This window comes from Hyla sarda, chromosome 2, assembly GCF_029499605.1.
Source record: "Hyla sarda isolate aHylSar1 chromosome 2, aHylSar1.hap1, whole genome shotgun sequence".
Classification (NCBI taxonomy): Eukaryota; Metazoa; Chordata; class Amphibia; order Anura; family Hylidae; genus Hyla; species Hyla sarda.
The window spans coordinates 213,726,527-213,748,624 of NC_079190.1; the positions used below are offsets into that span (position 1 = coordinate 213,726,527).

The 22,098-nt window shown below is 44.5% G+C and overlaps 1 protein-coding gene and 1 long non-coding RNA gene across 6 annotated transcripts in view; one reads left to right on the plus strand and one right to left on the minus strand.

Annotated features, from left to right (window-relative positions):
* The window catches only part of LOC130355739 (uncharacterized), a 61,402-nt gene extending 51,914 nt beyond the window's left edge, over nucleotides 1-9,488 (plus strand). Inside the window, exon 4 of the long non-coding RNA XR_008888646.1 lies at nucleotides 9,077-9,488. This is a non-coding gene — a long non-coding RNA (uncharacterized LOC130355739). The remainder of the gene's footprint in view (nucleotides 1-9,076) is intronic.
* The window catches only part of LOC130355737 (T-cell receptor-associated transmembrane adapter 1), a 178,176-nt gene that overhangs the window by 56,030 nt on the left and 100,048 nt on the right, over nucleotides 1-22,098 (minus strand). For 3 of the 5 annotated variants that reach the window (XM_056556296.1, XM_056556297.1, XM_056556300.1), the window contains one exon: nucleotides 15,974-16,047. In XM_056556296.1, coding sequence (XP_056412271.1) covers nucleotides 15,974-15,989 — 16 coding nt within the window. In that variant the 5' untranslated portion in view covers nucleotides 15,990-16,047. Of the gene's footprint in view, nucleotides 1-896; nucleotides 984-15,973; nucleotides 16,048-22,098 lie in introns of those variants that run through there. The other 2 variants (XM_056556299.1, XM_056556295.1) reach the window with 2 other exon arrangements.

Here is a 22,098-nt window from a genome sequence, read left to right on the forward strand (position 1 = left end):
AATAGGTTCCATTTTTGAATATATAGTGTTGGGCCTGAGAGCATTCCTGTCCCATTCAGCATCCTGTTACAGACAAAAGATTTCTTATTTAGTTTATATTATACAGAAAGATATGAATACGAAAATAAAAATCCAGATCAGCTCACCCCTATAGCCAGTTGTGGCACGGACTGATGTGGACCATCATCATTTAAAATGCAGGAAAAAAGGAAAAATGTCCAGCACAGCTTGTTTCCAACTTAAAAGTTACCAATCTTTACTTCGAAACTTAGAGACATGACACGATGTGCAAACATCGTCATGTCTCTAAGATTAGAAGAAAGAAATTAAGCTATATTAGTGATTTTAAACATTTGTAAGTATAAAAAACAACGTGTTGGGCTTATTGTGTGAAACCAAACCACTAAATTATTTATATTAAAATAAACTAATACAATACAACATTACAGCCTGAGGCTTAACTGAAAGTTCCTGGTTGCCTACGCAAATTCTGTAACAGACCCAAAACTACCATGTTTAATACTCGTGTCTGGTCATGTGGCAGAGTGGCCATTGGACCCCTCTCTTTAGACACTGATTCTCAGATGCAACTGCTGTTTCGGCACTGTCTATAGCTATGGCTCCGCTATGTAGCTATGTAGCATAGAAATGCTGCAGTGTAGTTGTGTATTTTCTGTTTTTAGAGAATACCAGGAAGAAGAGAAGCGTTTAAAAAAAGCTTTATTGCTATAGCCTCTTTAATTTAGTAGGAACAGTTTTCATAACCGATAAATAATTATGACAGGTGTGTTTTTAAGAAGAAAAAAAAGAACAAAAGAAAACAAAGAAAAATTAAATAACCCACAAGGTCTTGCAAAATGTTACTGATGAGTCTCTATGTAATAATAAACACATACCTGTGAAATCTGTCATTGCTGCAGAATGCTTTCTGCTGAGTAAAAGGAAACATTACATTGAAGTATAGCTCTTCACCAGTAAAGGGCTTTATGCACACTTATTTGGTGCATCCCACTTTTTGTGCAGTTCTCAAACAGGAAACAAGATGCATAAAGATAGTAATAAAAAATGCTGTATATGTGTCAAGATGTCATACAGGTGCATTACATGTCTGTTTTAAATGTTGTTCTGCCGCAATTCTTGTTAACCCCTTAAGGATGCAGGGTTTTTCAGTTTTTGCACTATCATTTTTTCCTCCTTACCTTTTAAAAATCATAACCCTTTCAATTTTCCACCTAAAAATCCATATTATGGCTTATTTTTTGCGTCACCAATTCTACTTTGCAGGGACATTAGTCATTTTAAGCAAAAAATTCACGGCGAAACGGAAAAAAAAATCATTGTGCGATAAAATCGAAGAAAAAACGCAATTTTGTAACTTTTGGGAGCTTCCATTTCTACGCAGTGCATATTTCGGTAAAAATGACACCTTATCATTATTCTGTAGGTCCATATGGTTAAAATGGTACCATACTTATATAGGTTTGATTTTGTTGTACTTCTGGAAAAAATCATAACTACATGCAGGAAAATGTATAACTTTTTAATTTTTCCACGTACAGGGCGCTATGAGGACTCATTTTTTGCGCCCTGATCTGACGTTTTTATCGGTACCATTTTTGTTTTGATCGGACTTTTTGATCACTTTTTATTAATTTTTTAACCCCTTAAGGACGCAGGACGTAAATGTACGTCCTGGTGAGGTGGTACTTAACGCACCAGGACGTACATTTACGTCCTAAGCATAACCGCGGGCATCGGAGCGATGCCCGTGTCATGCGCGGCTGATCCCGGCTGCTGATCGCAGCCAGGGACCCGCCGGCAATGGCCGACGCCCGCGATCTCGCGGGCGTCCGCCATTAACCCCTCAGGTGCCGGGATCAATACAGATCCCGGCATCTGCGGCAGTTCGCGATTAAAATGAACGATCGGATCGCCCGCAGCGCTGCTGCGGGGATCCGATCATTCATAACGCCGCACGGAGGTCCCCTCACCTTCCTCCGTGCGGCTCCCGGCGTCTCCTGCTCTGGTCTGTGATCGAGCAGACCAGAGCAGGAGATGACCGAAAACACTGATCTGTTCTATGTCCTATACATAGAACAGATCAGTATTAGCAATCATGGTATTGCTATGAATAGTCCCCTATGGGGACTATTCAAGTGTAAAAAAAAAATGTAAAAAAATGTAAAAGTAAAAGTAAAAAAAAAGTGAAAAATCCCCTCCCCCAATAAAAAAGTAAAACGTCCGTTTTTTCCTATTTTACCCCCAAAAAGCGTAAAAAACATTTTTTATAGACATATTTGGTATCGCCGCGTGCGTAAATGTCCGAACTAGTAAAATAAAATGTTAATGATCCCGTACGGTGAACGGCGTGAACGAAAAAAAATTTTAAAAGTCCAAAATTCCTACTTTTTTAATACATTTTATTAAAAAAAAAATTATAAAAAATGTATTAAAAGTTTTTTATATGCAAATGTGGTATCAAAAAAAAGTACAGATCATGGCGCAAAAAATTAGCCCCCATACTGCCGCTTATACGGAAAAATAAAAAAGTTATAGGTCATCAAAATAAAGGGATTATAAACGTACTAATTTGGTTAAAAAGTTTGTGATTTTTTTTAAGTGCAACAATAATATAAAAGTATATAATAATGGGTATCATTTTAATCGTATTGACCCTCAGAATAAAGAACACACGTCATTTTTACCATAAATTGTACGGCGTGAAAACGAAACCTTCCAAAATTAGCAAAATTGCGTTTTTCGTTTTAATTTCCCCACAAAAATAGTGTTTTTTGGTTGCGCCATACATTTTATGATATAATGAGTGATATCAATACAAAGGACAACTGGTCGCACAAAAAACAAGCCCTCATACTAGTCTGTGGATGAAAATATAAAAGAGTTATGATTTTTAGAAGGCGAGGAGGAAAAAATGAAAACGTAAAAATTAAATTGTCTGAGTCCTTAAGGCCAAAATGGGCTGAGTCCTTAAGGGGTTAATGGTATAAAAAGTGACCAAAAATAAGCTTTTTTGGACTTTGGAATTTTTTTTACGTGTACGCCATTGACCGTGCGGTTTAATTAACAATATATTTTTATAGTTCGGACTAGGGATCGACCGATATCGTTTTTTTAGGGCCGATACCGATAATCGGTGGAGGTTAGGGCCGATAGCCGATAACTTATACCGATATTCCGTTATAAGTTATCGGCTATTTATCCCCCCGCGACACTGCTGCAGATCATTGATTTAAAGCGGGCGCTTTAGATCAATGCACTGCAGTGGCTTTTGCGGTGCCATAGGCCACCGCCGCCACCCGCTTCTCTCCCCCTGCCTGTCCGGGGGTCCTGAGACCTATCACCGCCAATATGTCTAGGGGTGGAGTACCCCTTTAAGCATGGGGGTGGATCAATCATGCTTTGGGGTTGTATTGCAGCCAGTGGCACGGAACATCTCACGAGTAGAAGGAAAAATGGATTCAATAAAATTTCAGCAAATTTTGGATGCTAACTTGATGCCATCTGTGAAAAAGCTGAAGTTAAAGAGAGGATGGCTTCTACATATGCATAATGATTTTAAACACACCTCGAAATTCACGGGGGATTACATCAAGAGGCGTAAACTGAAGGTTTTGCCATGGCCCTCACAATCTCCTGACCTCAACATACCGTATATACTCGAGTATAAGCCGAGTTTTTCAGCACGATTTTTCGTGCTGAAAACACCCCCCTCGGCTTATACTCGAGTGAACTCCCCCACCCGCAGTGGTCTTCAACCTGCGGACTTCCAGAGGTTTCAAAACTACATCTCCCAGCAAGCCCGGGCAGCCATCCGCTGTCCGGGCTTGCTGGGAGTTGTAGTTTTGAAACCTCCGGAGGTCCGCAGGTTGAAGACCACTGCGGCCTTCAACATCATCCAGCCCCCTCTCACCCCCTTTAGTTCTGAGTACTCACCTCCGCTCGGCGCTGGTCCGGTCCTGCAGGACTGTCCGGTGAGGAGGTGGTCCGGTGGGATAGTGGTTCCGGGCTGCTATCTTCACCGGGGGCGCCTCTTCTCCGCGCTTCGGGCCCGGCCTCAGAATAGTCACGTTGCCGTGACAACGACGCAGAGGTGCGTTCATTGCCAACGTACTTCTGCGTCATTGTCAAGGCAACGCCTCTATTCCGGGCCGGAAGCGCGGAGAAGAGGCGCCCCCGGTGAAGATAGCAGCCCGGACCACCTCCTCACCGGACCACCTCCTCTCCGGACCACCTCCTCTCCGGACAGCCCTGCAGGACCGGACCAGCGCCGAGCGGAGGTGAGTACTCAGAACTAAAGGGGGGTGAGAGGGGGCTGGATGATGTTGAAGGCCGCAGTGGTCTTCAACCTGCGGACCTCCGGAGATTTCAAAACTACAACTCCCAGCAAGCCCGGACAGCCGATGGCTGCCCGGGCTTGCTGGGAGTTGTAGTTTTGAAACCTCTGGAGGTCCGCAGGTTGAAGACCACTGAGGGCGAATGATGAGAAGAGGATGATGAAGGGGGGGTGTGGGGATGATGAAGGGGGGTGGGGATGATGAAGGGGGGGGTGTGGGATGATTACAAGGGGATGATGAAGGGGGGATGTGTGGGATGATAAGGGGATGATGAAGGGGGGATGTGCGGGATGATAAGGGGATGATGAAGGGGGGATGTGTGGGATGATAAGGGGATGATGAAGGGGGGATGTGTGGGATGATGACAAGGGGGGATGTGTGGGATGATGACAAGGGGATGATGAAGGGGGGATGTGTGGGATGATGACAAGGGGATGATGATGAGGATGTTAATGACGGGTCTGGATGATGACAGGGGGGGATGAGGTATTTCCCACCCTAGGCTTATACTCGAGTCAATAACTTTTCCTGGGATTTTGGGTTGAAATTAGGGGTCTCGGCTTATACTCGGGTCGGCTTATACTCGAGTATATACGGTAATTGAAAATCTATGGATAGACCTTAAAAGAGCAGTGCATGACAGACAGCCCAGAAATCTCAAAGAACTGGAAGACTTTTGTAAGGAAGAATGGGCAAAGATACCTCAAACAAGAATTGAAAGACTCTTGGCTGGCTACAAAAAGCAGTACAAGATATTAACTCTGCAGGGTGCCCAAACTTTGGCAGATGCGATTTTTTTGTTTTCTGTTATTTTGAAAGTGTAAATGATGGAAATAAAATCTAACTTTTGTTGACATATTATAAGAATGTCTAATCTGTAATTTGATGCCTTTTGGAGATTTTTCCATCTTTCCTTGGCTTCTTATGCACATTAATAAAAATTTTTACCTGGGGTGCCCAAACTTTTGATCCCCACTGTACAGTACAGACCAAAAGTTTGGACACGCCTTCTCATTCAAAGAGTTTTCTTTATTTCCATGACTATGAACATTGTAGATTCACACTGAAGGCATCAAAACTATGAATTATAATGTGGGATTATAGACATAACAAAAAAGTGTGAAACAACTGAAAATATGTCGTATTCTAGGTGGAAAGTGTCGACATGTGCAGTCACAAAAACCATCAAGAGCTACAAAGAAACTGGCTCACATGCGGACTGCCCCAGGAAAGGAAGACCAAGAGTCACCTCTGCTGTGGAGGATAAGTTCATTCGAGTCACCAGCCTCAAAAATCACAGGTTAACAGCAGCTCGGATTAGAGACCAGGTCAATGCCACACAGAGTTCTAGCAGCAGACACATCTCTAGAACAACTGTTAAGAGGAGACTGTGTGAATCATGCCTTCATGGTAGAATATCTGCTAGGAAACCACTGCTAAGGACAGGCAACAAGCAGAAGAGACTTGTATGGTCTAAAGAACACAAGAAATGGACATTAGACCAGTGGAAATCTGTGCTTTGGTCTGATGAGTCTAAATTTGATATCTTTGGTTCCAACCACCGTGTCTTTGTGCGACGCAGAAAAGGTGAGCAGATGGAGTCTACATGCCTGGTTCCCACCGTGAAGCATGGAGGAGGAGGTGTGATGGTGTGGGGGTGCCTTGCTGGTGACACTGTTGGGGATATATTCAAAATTGAAGAAGGCATACTGAACCAGCATGGCTACCACAGCATCTTGCAGCAGCATGCTATTCCATCCGGTTTGCGTTTAGTTGGACCATCATTTATTTTTCAACAGGACAATGACCCCAAACACACCTCCAGGCTGTGTAAGGGCTATTTGACCAAGAAGGAGAGTGATGGGGTGCTGTGCCAGATGACCTGGCCTCCACAGTCACCGGACCTGAACCCAATGAAGGCAAAAGGGCCAACAAGTGCTAAGCATCTCTGGGAACTCCTTCAAGACTGTTGGAAGACCATTTCAGGTGACTACCTCTTGAAGCTCATCAAGAGAATGCCAAGAGTGTGCAAAGCAGTAATCAAAGCAAATGGTGGCTACTTTGAAGAACCTAGAATATGACATATTTTCAGTTATTTTACACTTTGTCTATAATTCCACATGTGTTAATTCATAGTTTTGATGCCTTCAGTGTGAATCTACAATTTTCATAGTCATGACAATAAAGAAAACTCTTTGAATGAGAAGGTGTGTCCAAACTTTTGGTCTGTACTGTGTATATGTATATATATATATATATATATATATATATATATCTTATGCAAAGCAGCTCATCACACCACCTTCTCAGGTAGCATGCCCTAAGATCAGCTCTGGCTCCAGTTACAAAGTCTCAGAAACCGATTGGGATTTATGCCAAGCCAGAATTCTCCCCAGAAGGGAACAAGACCCATCTGCAGACAGCTGTATTGGGGTGCTTGCCCCTCGTCAGTACAGAGCAGGGTGTTCTGGCTTGGCTGAGGTGAGAGGCCTGTGACTAGCTAAAAGGGGCAAATATTCTCCTTAGGGAGGAGCAACGCTTCCGTTGTAGAACGGAGATTCAAAAAGGCCAATCAGTTTCTGAGACTTCGTAACTGGAGCCAGAGCTGATCTTAGGGCATGCTACCTGAGAAGGTGATGTGATGAGCTGCTTTGCATATTCCTTACCCAGAAAGCCTGTGGAGTGCTAATGGCCTTTTTGAATCTCCGTTCTACACCGTAAGTGGTGCTCCTCCCTAAGGCAGAATACTTGCCCGTTTTAGCTAGTCACAGGCCTCTTACCTCAGCCAAGCCAAAACACCTTGCTCTGTACTGACGAAGGGAAAGCACCCCGAAATAGCTGTCTGCAGATGGGTCTTCTTCCCTTCTGGGGAAAATTCTGGCTTGGCATAAATCCCAATCAGTTTCTGAGACTTCGCAACTGGAGCCAGAGCTGATCTTAGGGCATGTTACCTGAGAAGGTGGCGTGATGAGCTGCTTTGCATATTCCTTACCCAGAAAGCCCGCGGAGTGCTAATGGCCTTTTTGAATCTCCGTTCTACACTGAAAGTGGTGCTCCTCCCTAAGGAGAATACTTGCCCTTCATATAATTTACTTTATTATTATTATTTTTTTTCACTTTTTAATTTTATTTTTTTTCCCTTTATTTTTATTTAATTTAAAAAAAAATCAAATTTTTTCACATTTAACTTTTTTCTTTTTTACTATGATACACATAATTCAATGGAGTACACATCTGTACTCCACTGAATTATGCCTATGTCTGTCAGTTTTACATGGACAGACATAGGATAGATCAGTCTCTACCTTAGGTAGAGACTGATCTGCTCCTGTTGGCATGACAATGGAGGCCACTGTCAGGCCTCCAGTTCCCATAGCAACCATCGGTGCTCTGCTTTCACTTTGCAGAGCGCCGATTGGTGACAGAGGGAGCTCCCTCCCTCTGTTACCGCAGGGTCTATAGGATTAACTGAGGATCGGAGCATAGCTCCGATCCTGAGTGCTGCGGGTGGCCTCCTTCGACAGGGCCCCCCCTCACCACCGATCGCTTCACTGTATGATGCGACGGAGGAGAGGGGGAAGGAGGAGACCCCGCCATATCCCTGCTATCGGTCCATCTGTACTGACGGACCAATAGCAGCAATCACCGGCCGGGGACCACTGCGATTGGTCCCTGGCCGGCTTCAGGGAGGCTCGGCTGTGCTTACAGTGGGGATCAAAAGTTTGGGCACCCCAGGTAAAAATTTGTATTAAGGTGCATAAAGAAGCCAAGGAAAGATGGAAAAATCTCCAAAAGGCATCAAATTACATATTAGACATTCTTATAATATGTCAACAAAAGTTAGATTTTATTTCCATCATTTACACTTTCAAAATAACAGAAAACAAAAAAATAGCATCTGCAAAAGTTTGGGCACCCTGCAGAGTTAATATCTTGTACTGCTTTTTGTAGCTAGCCAAGAGTCTTTCAATTCTTGTTTGAGGTATCTTTGCCCATTCTCCCTTACAAAATCTTCCAGTTCTTCTTCCACTGCTCTTTTAAGATCTATCCATAGATTTTCAATTATGGTGAGGTCAGGAGATTGTGAAGGCCATGGCAAAACCTTCAGTTTACGCCTCTTGATGTAATCCCCTGTGGATTTCGAGGTGTGTTTAGGATCATTATTCATTTGTAGAAGCCATCCTCTCTTTAACTTCAGCTTTTTCACAAATGGCATCAAGTCAGCATCCAAAATTTGCTGAAATTTTATTGAATCCGTTTTTACTTCTACCCGTGAGATGGTCCCTGTGCCACTGGCTGCAATACAACCCCAAAGCATGATTGATCCACCCCATGCTTAACAGTTGGACAGAGGTTCTTTTCATTAAATTCTGTTCCCCTTATTCTCCAAACGTACTGTTGCTCATTCCGGCCAAAAAGTTCTATTTTAACCTCATCGGTCCACAGAACTTGTTTCCAAAATGCATCAGGCTTGTCTATATGTTAATTTGCAAAGTTCAAACGCTGAATTTTGTGGTGAGGACGTAGAAGAGGTTTTCTTCTGATGACTCTTCCACGAAGACCATATTTGTACAAGTATCTCTTTATAGTGGAATAGTGTACCACAACTCCAGTGTCTACTAGATCTTTCTGGAGGGATTGTGCAGTCAAACGTGGGTTTTGATTTGTTTTTCTCACAATCCTGCGAGCTGTTCTGTCTGATATTTTTCTTTGTCTTCCAGATCTTGCTTTAACTTCCACTGTTCCTGATGACTGCCATTTCTCAATTACATTCCAAACAGAGGATATTGACATCTGAAAACATTTTGCTATCTTCTTATAGCCTTCTCCAGCTTTGTGAGCATCAACTCTTTTCAGCTTCAGATTTCTAGACAACTGCTTAGAAGAACCCATGGTGCTGATTGTTGGGGCAAAGTCAGATGAATCTGGGCATTTATAACCTATGAGATTGACATCACCTGGTCTTCCCAGATGATGATTGAGAACAATCCATGACACTGGCAGGTCTCAGCTTTGCCAAGGGGGCAGTGCATGCTATAAATTCTGCAGGGTGCCCAAACTTTTGCAGACACCATTTTTTTGTTTTCTGTTATTTTGAAAGTGTAAATGATGGAAATAAAATCTAACTTTTGTTGCCATATTATAAGAATGTCTAATATGTAATTTGATGCCTTTTGGAGATTTTTCCATCTTTCATAGTTACATAGTTAGTACAGTCGAAAAAAGACATACGTCCATCAAGTTCAACCAGGTAATTGAAGGGTAGGGGTGTGATGGGATATTGAGGGAAGGGATGGGATTTTATATTTCTGCATAAGCATTAATGTTATTTTGTTCCAGGAATGTATCTAACCCTGTTTTAAATTTATTAATCGTTCCTGCTGTGACTAGTTCCTGAGGTAGACTGCTCCATAAATTCACAGTTCTTATGGTAAAGAAGGCATGTCGCCCCTTGAGACTAAACCCTTTCTTCTCCAAATGGAGGGAGTGCCCCCTTGTCCTTTGAGGGGACTTAACCTGGAACAGTTTTTCTCCATATGTTTTGTATGGGCCATTAATATATTTATATACGTTTATCATATCCCCCCTTAAACGTCTCTTCTCAAGACTAAACAATTGTAACTCATTTAATCGCTTCTCATAGCAAAGATGTTTCATACTCCATATTAGTTTAGTCGCGTGTCTCTCCACCCTTTCCAGCAACACAGTGTCCCTTTTATGGACTGGTGACCAAAACTGAACAGCATATTCCAGGTGAGGCCATACCAATGCTTTATAAAAGGGGAGTATTATGTCCCTGTCCCTCGAGTCCATGCCTCTTTTTATACATGACAATATCCTGCCGGCCTTGGAAGCAGCAGCCTGACATTGCATGCTATTCTGTAGTCTGTGATCTACAAGTACACCCAGATCCTTCTCTACCAGTGTTTAACACCCCCTAAGACATACAATGTATGCAGGTTATTAGTACCCAGATGCATAACTTTACATTTATCCACATTGGCTTCTTTATGCACATTAATACAAATTTTTACCTGGGGTGCCCAAACTTTTGATCCCCACTGTACGGCGCAGTGACAGTTTATTTCTATCAGGTACATGTAAGTGGTGATGCGGGAAGTCACTCCAAATAACTACGCATATGTACCTAATTTTGCGGGAACAGGTTAAACAGCCATAAGTTCTTCCAACTATGTCTTGGCTCTGCAGAGTTTTGCTACCTAGACATCTTTGACTTATAACTTTTGCAACACGCCCTCCTTTTCTATACTATGCCAAGCACCACATAATGCTTCGTGCTGTACCCCTTAAAAACAGATCCACTTACTGTGCTCACATGAATATAACAAAGCCCCTGTGGCCACTGAAACTCATATTTTTTTTTTTTATATTGTTTTATTAATTTTATTAAAAGTACAAAGTTCAAGTAAAGTACAAAAACACCATCAATAAACAGGTATCGTAAGAAACGAGACTGAAACTAATTTTAATACATACCATGCCCCAATGAAAATAGCATAATACACACTGTGCCTCCAAAAACGTATTCTTATATACATTGGGGGAGATTTATCAAAACCTGTCCAGAGGAAAACTTGTCCAGTTGCCCATAGCAACCAATCAGCTTGCTTCTAAAATTTTTAACAAGGCCTCTGCAAAATCAAAGAAGTGATCTGATTGGTTGCTATAGGCAACTGGGCAACTTTTACTTTGCACAGGTTTTGATAAATCTCCCCCATTGTGCCATCTAAAGTGAATTCAGAAAATTTTGTGGCGTGACGTCAGGAGGGGCGTGGTCGTGCTGTCACGACCCCAGCAGCCCGCAACCAGTATCGCCTGGCTCCTATCACATGATTATCATCAGCACAGGTCCTTCAGTCACATAGTCTTCTATGTTAGTGGTACCCAATCTTTTTTTCAAGCCTAGACCACCATCATGATTTCTTCTGGCCAAGACTTGTCTCCACAGAACCTGCCAAACAAACTTTTTTAGGCTCCTTTCCCCAGTATGATGCCCACCTCTTTATTAACTCCCTATGTCTATTGCCCCACACAGGGATAGTGCCCCTATATAGTAGAAGGAGGCCCCCATATTGCTTCCATACAGAAGTAGGCCCCACTGTTCCCCTATATAGTTGTAGGCCTCTTCTGTGCCCCAATATAGTTGTAGACCCCCACACTGTTTTAGGCATCCTCTGTGCTCCCATATATTATTAGGACCCCATACAGTTGAATACTGCTTCAGTGCTCCACTGCTCCTCTGGTATGGGGACCTACTTCTATGGCCCATAGCAGCAGGTTCCTGGTCTCAAGGAGCAGTGGAGCACCAAAGGTGACATGGTAGTGATTGTCCATAGCAGCCTGGTGTCCATGCATCTTCTCTGCTGTCCTCCTGCTTTGCTCCTAAGTGCTGCAAATCAGCTAGTACCTGCATCCACTACTCACTTCTCTGCTTTTGAAGCAGTGAAAAGTGGCTGCGGCCACCATTACAGATTTTCTTACCCCCCCCCCCCCCCAGAACCCCCAGAAGAGCTGCTAAGTACCACTGTTCTATGCAATGCTGAGCTCCACCCCCACATGTACTGGTCTTACACAGACCCGTTCTGTATGTGCTAGAGGTAGTAAATGTGGGGGCAGAGCTCAGCAGAGGAGTATCAAAAACAATGTGGCTGAAGAACCTGTGATGATGATGATCATCATCATGTGACAGGAGTGGACAGATCAAGAATTATATGTTCCCTGTATAGAATGGATCTAAGGTCCATGAATATTTATGAAGGGAACATTGTTCAGGGGCAGACAGGCGAGCAGAAAAGTGCACCACGGAGCTAGGAATATCCCCAGTGTACCAAAGCACTTTATTTGCATATCTGGATTTTAAGGTATTATTTGGGAATGGGGCCACATAGGAAAAAAGGTTAACAGCGTTGGAATCAACGTTATTCACATTATTACCCTATGCCAACAGGTTAGTGTGGGTGACCCTGGTGACAGATTGACTTTAACCTCTTAAGGACCAATGACGTCCTGGGACATCATGGCACCCTGGGCCTTAAGGACCAATGACGTCCCAGGACGTCATGGCGTTTTCCGGTCCCTGCCGCTCGCCGGGAAGAGATCGGAACCGGATGCCTGCTGAAATGCTTCAGCAGGCATCCAGGGCAAACGCCGAGGGGGGCCATGTAGGCCCCCCATGTCGGCGATCGCTGCAAATCGCAAGGGAAATCGCCCTTGCGATCTGCGGCGATACCGGGCTGATCGGGTCTCTGGGACCCGACCGCCCGGTAATTTTGCATGATCCCGGCTGTCACAGACAGCCAGGACCATGCTGGAGGCCAGGAGTGAGGTGGCAAGCCTGCCACCTCCTCCGATCCCCTGCAATTCTTCGGTTAGCTAACCGACCAATCGCAGGGGGGGGGGGGGTCCCTTCCTCCCGCCCTGCCCGGCCCCTGGAAGTCCGGAGGGGACGGGAGGAAACCGGAGGACGCAGCGGGGGACGGGGGAGTGCTGGGGCCCGGCCCCGGTACTTACCTCATCCCTGAAGACCCGGATCCCGGCGATGAAGACGGCGGCGGCGGCGACAGGTGAGTGGATATTCAGCCGCAGTCTGGCCCTTTACAGTAATGCACGTCGCCGTAAAGCGACATGCATTGCTGTATTGGGACCCTGTATACTACAACTCCCAGCATGCCCAGACAGCCCTTGGCGTCTGGGCATGCTGGGAGTTGTAGTTTTGCAACATTTGGAGGTCCACAGTTTGGAGACCACAGTGCCCTTCCAGGTGTTGCAAAACTACACATCCTCAGGGTACATTCACATGGGCAGGGGGCTTACAGTGAGTATCAGGCTGCAAGTTTGCAATGCAGCAAATTTTGCGCAGCAGCTCAAACTCGCAGCGGGAAACTTGCTGTAATCCCCCGCCCATATGACTGTACCCTAAAAACACTACACTACACTAACACAAAATAAAATAAAAAGTAAAAAAACACTACATATACACATACCCCTACACAGCCCCCTCCCCAATAAAAATGAAAAATTCCTGGTACGCCACTGTTTTCAAAATGGAGCCACCAGCTGTTGCAAAACAACAACTCCCAGTATTGCCGGACAGCCGTTGACTGTCCAGGCATGCCGGGAGTTTTGCAACAGCTGGAGGCACCCTGTTTGGGAATCACTGGTGTAGAATACCCCTATGCAAATCCCTAATTCAGGCCTCAAATGCACATGGCCCTCTCACTTCGGAGCCCGGGCGTATTTCAAGGCAACAGTTTAGGGTCACATATGGGGTATTGCCGTACTCGGGAGAAATTGCCTAACAAATTTTGGGGGGCTTTTTCTCCTTTCACCCCTTATGAAAAGGTGAAGTTGGGGTCTACACCAGCAAGTTAGTTTAAAAAAATAAATTTTTTACACTAACATGCTGGTGTTGCCCTATACTTTTCATTTAGACAAGAGGTAAAAGGGAAAAAAGCCCCCCAAAATTTGTAATGCAATTTCTCCCGACTACGGAGATACCCCATATGTGGGCCCAAAGTGCTCTGGGGGCGCACAACAAGGCCCAGAAGGGAGAGTGCGCCATGTACATTTGAGGTGATTTGCACAGGGGTGGCTGATTGTTACAGCGGTTTTGACAAATACAAAAAAAACAAAACCCCACATGTGACCCCATTTCGGAAACTACACCCCTCACGGAATGTAATGAAGGGTGCAATGAGAATTTACACCCACTGGTGTCTGACAGATCTTTAGAACAGTGGGCTGTGCAAATTAAAAATTTTGTACAGCCCACTGTTCCAAAGATCTGACAGACACCAGTGGGGGGTAAATGCTCACTGTACCCCTTGTTACGTTCCTCAAGGGGTCTAGTTTGCAAAATGGTATGCCATGTGGGGGTTATTTTGCTGTCCTGGCACCATAGGGGCTTCCTAAATGCGACATGCCCCCCCGAGCAAAATTTGCTCTCAAAAAGCCAAATATGACTCCTTCTCTTCTGAGCATTGTAGTTCGCCCGTAGTGCGCTTCAGGTCAACTTATGGGGTACCTCCATACCCAGAAGAGATGGGGTTACAAATTTGGGGGGGTAATTTCTGCTATTAACCCTTGCAAAAATGTGAAATTTGGGGGGAAACACACATTTTAGTGATTATTTTATTTATTTTTTTTACGTATGCAAAAGTTGTGAAACCCCTGTGGGGTATTAAGACTCACTTTATTCCTTGTTACATTCCTCAAGGGGTCTAGTTTACAAAATGGTATGCCATGTGGGTATTTTTTGCTGTCCTGGCACCATGGGGGCTTCCTAAATGCGACATGCCCCTGAGCAAAATTTGCTCTCAAAAAGCCAAATATGACTCTAGTAGTGCACTTCAGGTCAACTTATGGGGTACCTCCATACTCAGAAGAGATGGGGTTACAAATTCTGGGGGGTATTTTCTGCTCTTAACCCTTGCATAAATGTGAAATTTGGGGGGAAACACACATTTTAGTGAAATTTTGTAAAAAATTTTTTACATATGCAAAAGTCGTGAAACACCTGTGGGGCATTAAGGCTCACTTTATTCCTTGTTACGTTCCTCAAGGGGTCTTATTTCCAAAATGGTATGCCATGTGTTTTTTTTTCCTGTTCTGGCACCATAGGGGCTTTCTAAATGCAACATGCCCTCCAAAAACCATTTCAGAAAAACTTACTCTCCAAAATCCCCTTGTCGCTCCTTCGCTTCTGAGCCCTCTACTGCGCCCGCCCAACAATGTACATAGACATATGAGGTATGTGCTTACTCGAGAGACATTGGGCTACAAATATAAGTATACATTTTCTCCTTTTACCCCTTGTAAAAAATCAAAAATTGGGTCTACAAGAACATGCAAGAGTAAAAAATGAAGATTGTGAATTTTCTCCTTCACTTTGCTGCTATTCCTGTGAAACGCCTAAAGGGTTAAAATGCTGACTGAATGTCATTTTGAATACTTTGGGGGCTGCAGTTTTTATAATGGGATCATTTGTGGGGTATTTCTAAGATGAAGACCCTTCAAATCCACTTCAAACCTGAACTGGTCCCTGAAAAATTGTGATTTTGGAAATTTTGTAAAAAATTGGAAAATTGCTGCTGAACTTTGAAGCCCTCTGGTGTCTTCCAAAAGTAAAAACACGTCAATTTTATGATGCAAACATAAAGTAGACATATTGTATATGTGAATTAAAAAAAAATGATTTGCAATATCCATTTTCCTTACAAGCAGAGAGCTTCAAAGTTAGAAAAATTTTAAATTTTAAATTTTTTCAGCAAATTTTGGAATTTTTCACTAAGAAACGATGCAAGTATTGACAAAACTTTACCAATAACATAAAGTAGAATATGTCACGAAAAAACAATCTCGGAATCAGAATGATAGGTAAAAGCATTCCAGAGTTATTAATGCTGACAGTGGTCAGATGTTCAAAAAACGCTCTGGTCCTAAGGTGTAAAATGGCCTGGTCCTTAAGGGGTTAAGTTAATACACACTGTGCCCCCTAAAACTAAATATAATAGACATGTGTCCCCTAAAATTAATGATACACACTCTGCTATCTTGAAAATAAGAGTGATCTCTGCCCAAGTAAAAAAGATACTCACCCGTCCCTGTTACCATGCTATCAACTAGGAATGTCTGTCCTTTTCTGGTCAGGGCTATCACATCATCACACCACCTGCATCAAAGAAAAGAGACAAATAGTAGGTCAGGGAGCTAAGAACTTCCATTCCCCTGCAAGCATGCACCTATTCAATTGTATCTTTGTCCCAAGGGGGAAGATTTGCTGCCTCTAGCTTCCTTGGCTGATAACTAGTAATCGCAGTGGGTCTCAGGAGTGAGATCTGGTGAGAATATAACTTTTGACATATGTGGGCAACATGCCAAAGGTATTTCTAATGACAGCAACCCTTAAACAGGTCTCAGGACATCAAAAGACACACCAACATTTCATGAAATCCCAAGGCCCAATGATATTCCACTGCCTAATGATATGTCAATGTTCCATTACATCACAGTGCCTTAAAACACACCCCATGAAATTTTAAAGGCTTGTTACAATGATGAATGATGTTGTAATAGCCCATGAAATCACAGTGCACATGATATTACAGTATTTTAAGGCATTACAGCATTCCATAACATAACAAAGCTGAATCTTACCACAACATCCCATGACACTACAACATTCCATGAAATCATAAAATTCCAGCACATCACAAAATACCATGACATCATGGCCCCATCACATCAGATAATTCTATGATGTCACAAGTCACTATGATATTATAACATTCCAAGACATCACAAGGACACACAAATTCACAAGATTCTATGACATCTTAAGAACACACATCACAATATTCCATTACATTTCAGGGTCCCATGATATAACATTTCATATTCTATGCTATTAAAACATTCCATAACATCACAAGACTTCATGTCACTACAACATTCCATGAGATTACAGTGTTCAATGACAGCACAAGGCCCTACAACATATCAATGTTTCACAATGTCATAAAAATCCATGACATTACAAGGCCACATGTGATCTCAACATTCCATGACATCACAAAGCCAGTGTAATTCTATAACTTGACAACATTTTATGACATCTCAAAATTTCATGACATCACAAGGCCCTACTGTATTCAAAAGCTCCATAACATCACATTTGAAGACATCAACATTCCATGAGGACATCACAATATTCCATTACAACTTCCCAGTACATCTTTTAGAACCCTTTAAAGTCACAAGGACCCATAATATCACAGCTAATCAGTTGCTCCCATACTACCACCTATAAATGCACTGTGTTGAATACTTCTAATTTCACATTGTTCTTATGACACTGTAGACCCTAGGTATGGGACACACTTTTATTTGCTTACATTATTTCTTATTTTCATGTCCATCGGCTGTCATGTATTTTAGTGATATCTGTAAGTCAATATACGTTCTATATATGAGGGGGCATTTTGACATTTTCACCTTGTTGTGTTAACACACATTGTATTTGGTCCCATTGTATTGTACCCTATACATTGTTATTGTGCCTAACTTCCAACCTAGTCTAAGGAATACAATGTGGGACCAAAACATCACAAGTATACTTCAGATTGCTACAGTATATCTTGCACATCTTTTCAAGCAGATGTATAAAATTCCCTAACTCATCTCCCCTACTATCATTATGTCTCCCCACACACACTCATTCACCAGCAGTTGTCTCTATTTACTGTGTAGTGTCTGGATCTGGCTACTGCAGCTCAGCTTCCTTTTACTTAAAGGGGTACTCCGCCCCTAGCATCTTATCCTATATCCAAAGGATAGGGGATAAGATGTCAGATCACAGGGATCCTGCCGCTGGGGACCCCCGGGATCTCCGCTGCAGCGCCCCGCTATCATTACTGTACAGAGCAAACTCGCTCTGTGCGTAATGACCGGCAATACAGGGGCATCGTGACATCACGGCTCCGCCCCCTCATGACGTCACGGCCCGCCCCTGCAATACAAGTCTATGGGAGAGGGCGTGGCGGACATCACGCCCCCTCCCATAGACTTGTATTGAGGGGGCGGGGCGTGATGTCACGAGGGGGGTGGAGCCGTCATGTCACGATGCTCCGGCCCCTGTATTGCCAGTCATTACGCACAGAGCGAGTTTGTTCTGTGCAGTAATGATAGCGGGGTGCTGCAGCCGAGATCCCCAGCCGCGGGACCCCATCGATCTGACATCTTATCCCCTATCCTTTCTATAGGGGATAAGATGCTAGGGGCAGAGTACCCCTTTAAAAGGGAGCTGAGCCGCAGTAAAGTGGCATCATCACTACACAGTAAACAGGGTCAATTGTTTTTGGCTCCATACACTATGCAGTGCAGGCACCGAACATCTAAATGGCAGGGTTTCCAGGTGTTGGCACCCCACCAATCAGCAATAGAGAGCCTATCCTGAGGATAGTCATTCAATCATATGAACCCAGAAAAATCCTTTAAGCAATAAATAAGAATTCTACGAAAACATGGAGAATTCCTTTAACACCTCTGAAGTTTCTACCAGAAGATATTTATAGATATCTGAAATGCATTACTGGATTATATGTGATGTTCAAGAAGAAAAATTTTACAAATGTAACCTCCAACTAAAAGAGTGCCTGTCACCAAACTAAACTTTTAATATATTGTTCCTTTGCTATTTACATGCTGTTAAAATTCTCAACTTATATATGTCTTTAATGTGATTGAAAGAACGGCCACTAGGTGGCTTTGTTATGTTCACTGTGTAAATCAAACAATTAGTTTGGTCTCCTCCCGGTCTGGCAGGAGACCAAACTGCATGCGGGACATGGCGAGGCACAGCTCTCACAGGCTTCAGTGATGTCTCATCTGCTGGGGAACGCCTATTTTCTCCTGCCGGAGAAAATGTGAGCAAGGGGAAAGGTATGATACAGAGCTTTTTAAAGCTTGGGAATTTTTTTAAGGGCAGGAGGGGTGTTAGGAGTAGTTAGGGAATATAATCTGAGTTAGTTTAGAAAATATTGTTTGATGACAGGTACTTTTTAAAGTATTTTCAATTTTATAAAATCAGGAAACTGTGGCTAAAAAAGATCGCACCTTTCAACAAGCTTCACTTATATTTAGACTCAACCTCAAATATCCGGAGTGAACAAAAACAGGAAATGTGTAAAAGTTTTATATCTGGAATGCACATGAACTGCAGACGGTATTAATTTCCAAAGCACAATGAGAATTTTAAAAAGAACCTGTCAGCAGCTTCAAACCCTGCCTAACAGATGTCAAAGGTTAGGTACCAGTCACAAAACACTACAAGTATTTACAGTATTCTCTCATCAACAGGCAGTCAAAGCAGAGAACTCTCCAAAGCATCCCTCATTCTTCAACAGGTAGTCACAACAGAGGACTTCCCTGATCATTCCCCTACAAAATGATCCTGCAAAACTGGGAGATACAATAAAGCAGTAGCAGCAATTAAATCTATTGCACATAAAGACTAAAGTGCCCTCCAACTGCACTCAAACCTGACGCCTTAAATGGGAACTCCGGTGGAAATATGGATTACTTACCGGTAATCTGTTTTTCGAGAACCCATAACAGCACCCGTGGAGAGGACCTCTCACCGTGGGACAGGAAACCTGGATAAAAATTTGGACCACCTTCCTCTCCACCCTCAGTTCAATTATACCTCTGGAGCAAGAGGTAGAACTGTTACGCCGAGCGCTCCGGGTCCCCGCTCCTCCCCGGAGCGCTCGCTACACTTCCCTCACTGCAGCGCCCCGGTCGGTTCCACGGACCCGGGGCGCTGCGTTACTACCTCCGGCCGGGATGCGATTCGCGATGCGGGTAGCGCCCGCTCGCGATGCGCACCCCGGCTCCCGTACCTTACTCGCTCCCCGTCAGTTCTGTCCCGGCGCGCGCGGCCCCGCTCCCTAGGGCGCGCGCGCGCCGGGTCTTTGCGATTTAAAGGGCCACTGCACCGCTGATTGGTGCAGTGGTTCCAATTAGTGTTTACACCTGTGCACTTCCCTATATCACCTCACTTCCCCTTCACTCCCTCGCCGGATCTTGTTGCCCTAGTGCCAGTGAAAGCGTTCCTTGTGTGTTCCTTGCCTGTGATTCCAGACCTTCTGCCGTTGCCCCTGACTACGATCCTTGCTGCCTGCCCCGACCTTCTGCTACGTCCGACCTTGCTTCTGTCTACTCCCTTGTACCGCGCCTATCTTCAGCAGCCAGAGAGGTTGAGCCGTTGCTAGGGGATACGACCTGGTCACTACCGCCGCAGCAAGACCATCCCGCTTTGCGGCGGGCTCTGGTGAAAACCAGTAGTGACTTAGAACCGATCCTCTAGCACGGTCCACGCCAATCCCTCTCTGGCACAGAGGATCCACTACCTGCCAGCCGGCATCGTGACAGTAGATCCGGCCATGGATCCCGCTGAAGTTCCTCTGCCAGTTGTCGCTGACCTCACCACGGTGGTCGCCCAGCAGTCACAACAGATTGCGCAACAAGGCCAACAGCTGTCTCAACTGACTGTTATGCTACAACAGTTACTACCACAGCTCCAGCAATCATCTCCTCCGCCAGCTCCTGTACCTCCTCCGCAGCGAGTGGCCGCTTCTGGAATACGACTATCCTTGCCGGATAAATTTGATGGGGACTCTAAGTTTTGCCGTGGCTTTCTTTCCCAATGTTCATTACACTTGGAGATGATGTCGGACCAGTTCCCCACTGAAAGGTCTAAGGTGGCTTTCGTAGTCAGCCTGCTGTCTGGAAAAGCCCTGGCTTGGGCCACACCGCTCTGGGACCGCAATGACCCCGTCACTGCCTCTGTACACTCCTTCTTCTCGGAAATTCGAAGTGTCTTTGAGGAACCTGCCCGAGCCTCTTCTGCTGAGACTGCCCTGTTGAACCTGGTCCAGGGTAATTCTTCCGTTGGCGAGTATGCCGTACAGTTCCGTACCCTTGCTTCAGAATTATCCTGGAATAATGAGGCACTCTGCGCGACCTTTAAAAAAGGCCTATCCAGCAACATTAAAGATGTTCTGGCCGCACGAGAAATCCCTGCTAACCTACATGAACTCATCCATCTTGCCACTCGCATTGACATGCGTTTTTCCGAACGGCGTCAGGAGCTCCGCCAGGATATGGACTCTGTTCGCACGAGGCGTTTCTTCTCCCCGGCTCCTCTCTCCTCTGGTCCCCTGCAATCTGTTCCTGTGCCTCCCGCCGTGGAGGCTATGCAGGTCGACCGGTCTCGCCTGACACCCCAAGAGAGGACACGACGCCGCATGGAGAATCTCTGCCTGTACTGTGCTAGTACCGAACACTTCCTGAAGGATTGTCCTATCCGTCCTCCCCGCCTGGAAAGACGTCCGCTGACTCCGCACAAAGGTGAGACAGTCCTTGATGTCTACTCTGCTTCTCCACGTCTTACTGTGCCTGTGCGGATGTCTGCCTCTGCCTTCTCCTTCTCTGCTGTGGCCTTCCTGGACTCTGGATCTGCAGGAAATTTCATCTTAGCCTCTCTCGTCAACAGGTTCAACATCCCGGTGACCAGTCTCGCCAGACCCCTCTACATCAATTGTGTAAACAATGAAAGATTGGACTGTACTATACGTTTCCGCACGGAGCCCCTTCTAATGTGCATCGGATCTCATCACGAGAGGATTGAACTGTTGGTCCTCCCCAATTGCACTTCTGAAATCCTTCTTGGACTTCCCTGGCTTCAACTCCATTCCCCAATCCTGGATTGGTCCACTGGGGAGATCAAGAGTTGGGGGCCCTCTTGTTCCAAGGACTGCTTAAAACCGGTTCCCAGTAAACCTTGCCGTGTCCCTGTGCTTCCTCATGTAACCGGTCTCCCTAAGGCCTATATGGACTTTGCGGACGTTTTTTGCAAAAAACAAGCTGAGACTCTACCTCCTCACAGGCCTTATGATTGTCCCATTGACCTCCTCCCGGGCACTACTCCACCCCGGGGCAGAATCTATCCTCTGTCCGTCCCAGAGACTCTTGCCATGTCTGAATACGTCCAAGAAAATTTAAAAAAGGGCTTTATCCGTAAATCCTCCTCTCCTGCCGGAGCCGGATTTTTCTTTGTGTCCAAAAAAGATGGCTCTCTACGTCCTTGCATTGACTACCGCGGTCTTAATAAAATCACGGTTAAGAACCGCTACCCCCTACCCCTCATCTCTGAACTCTTTGA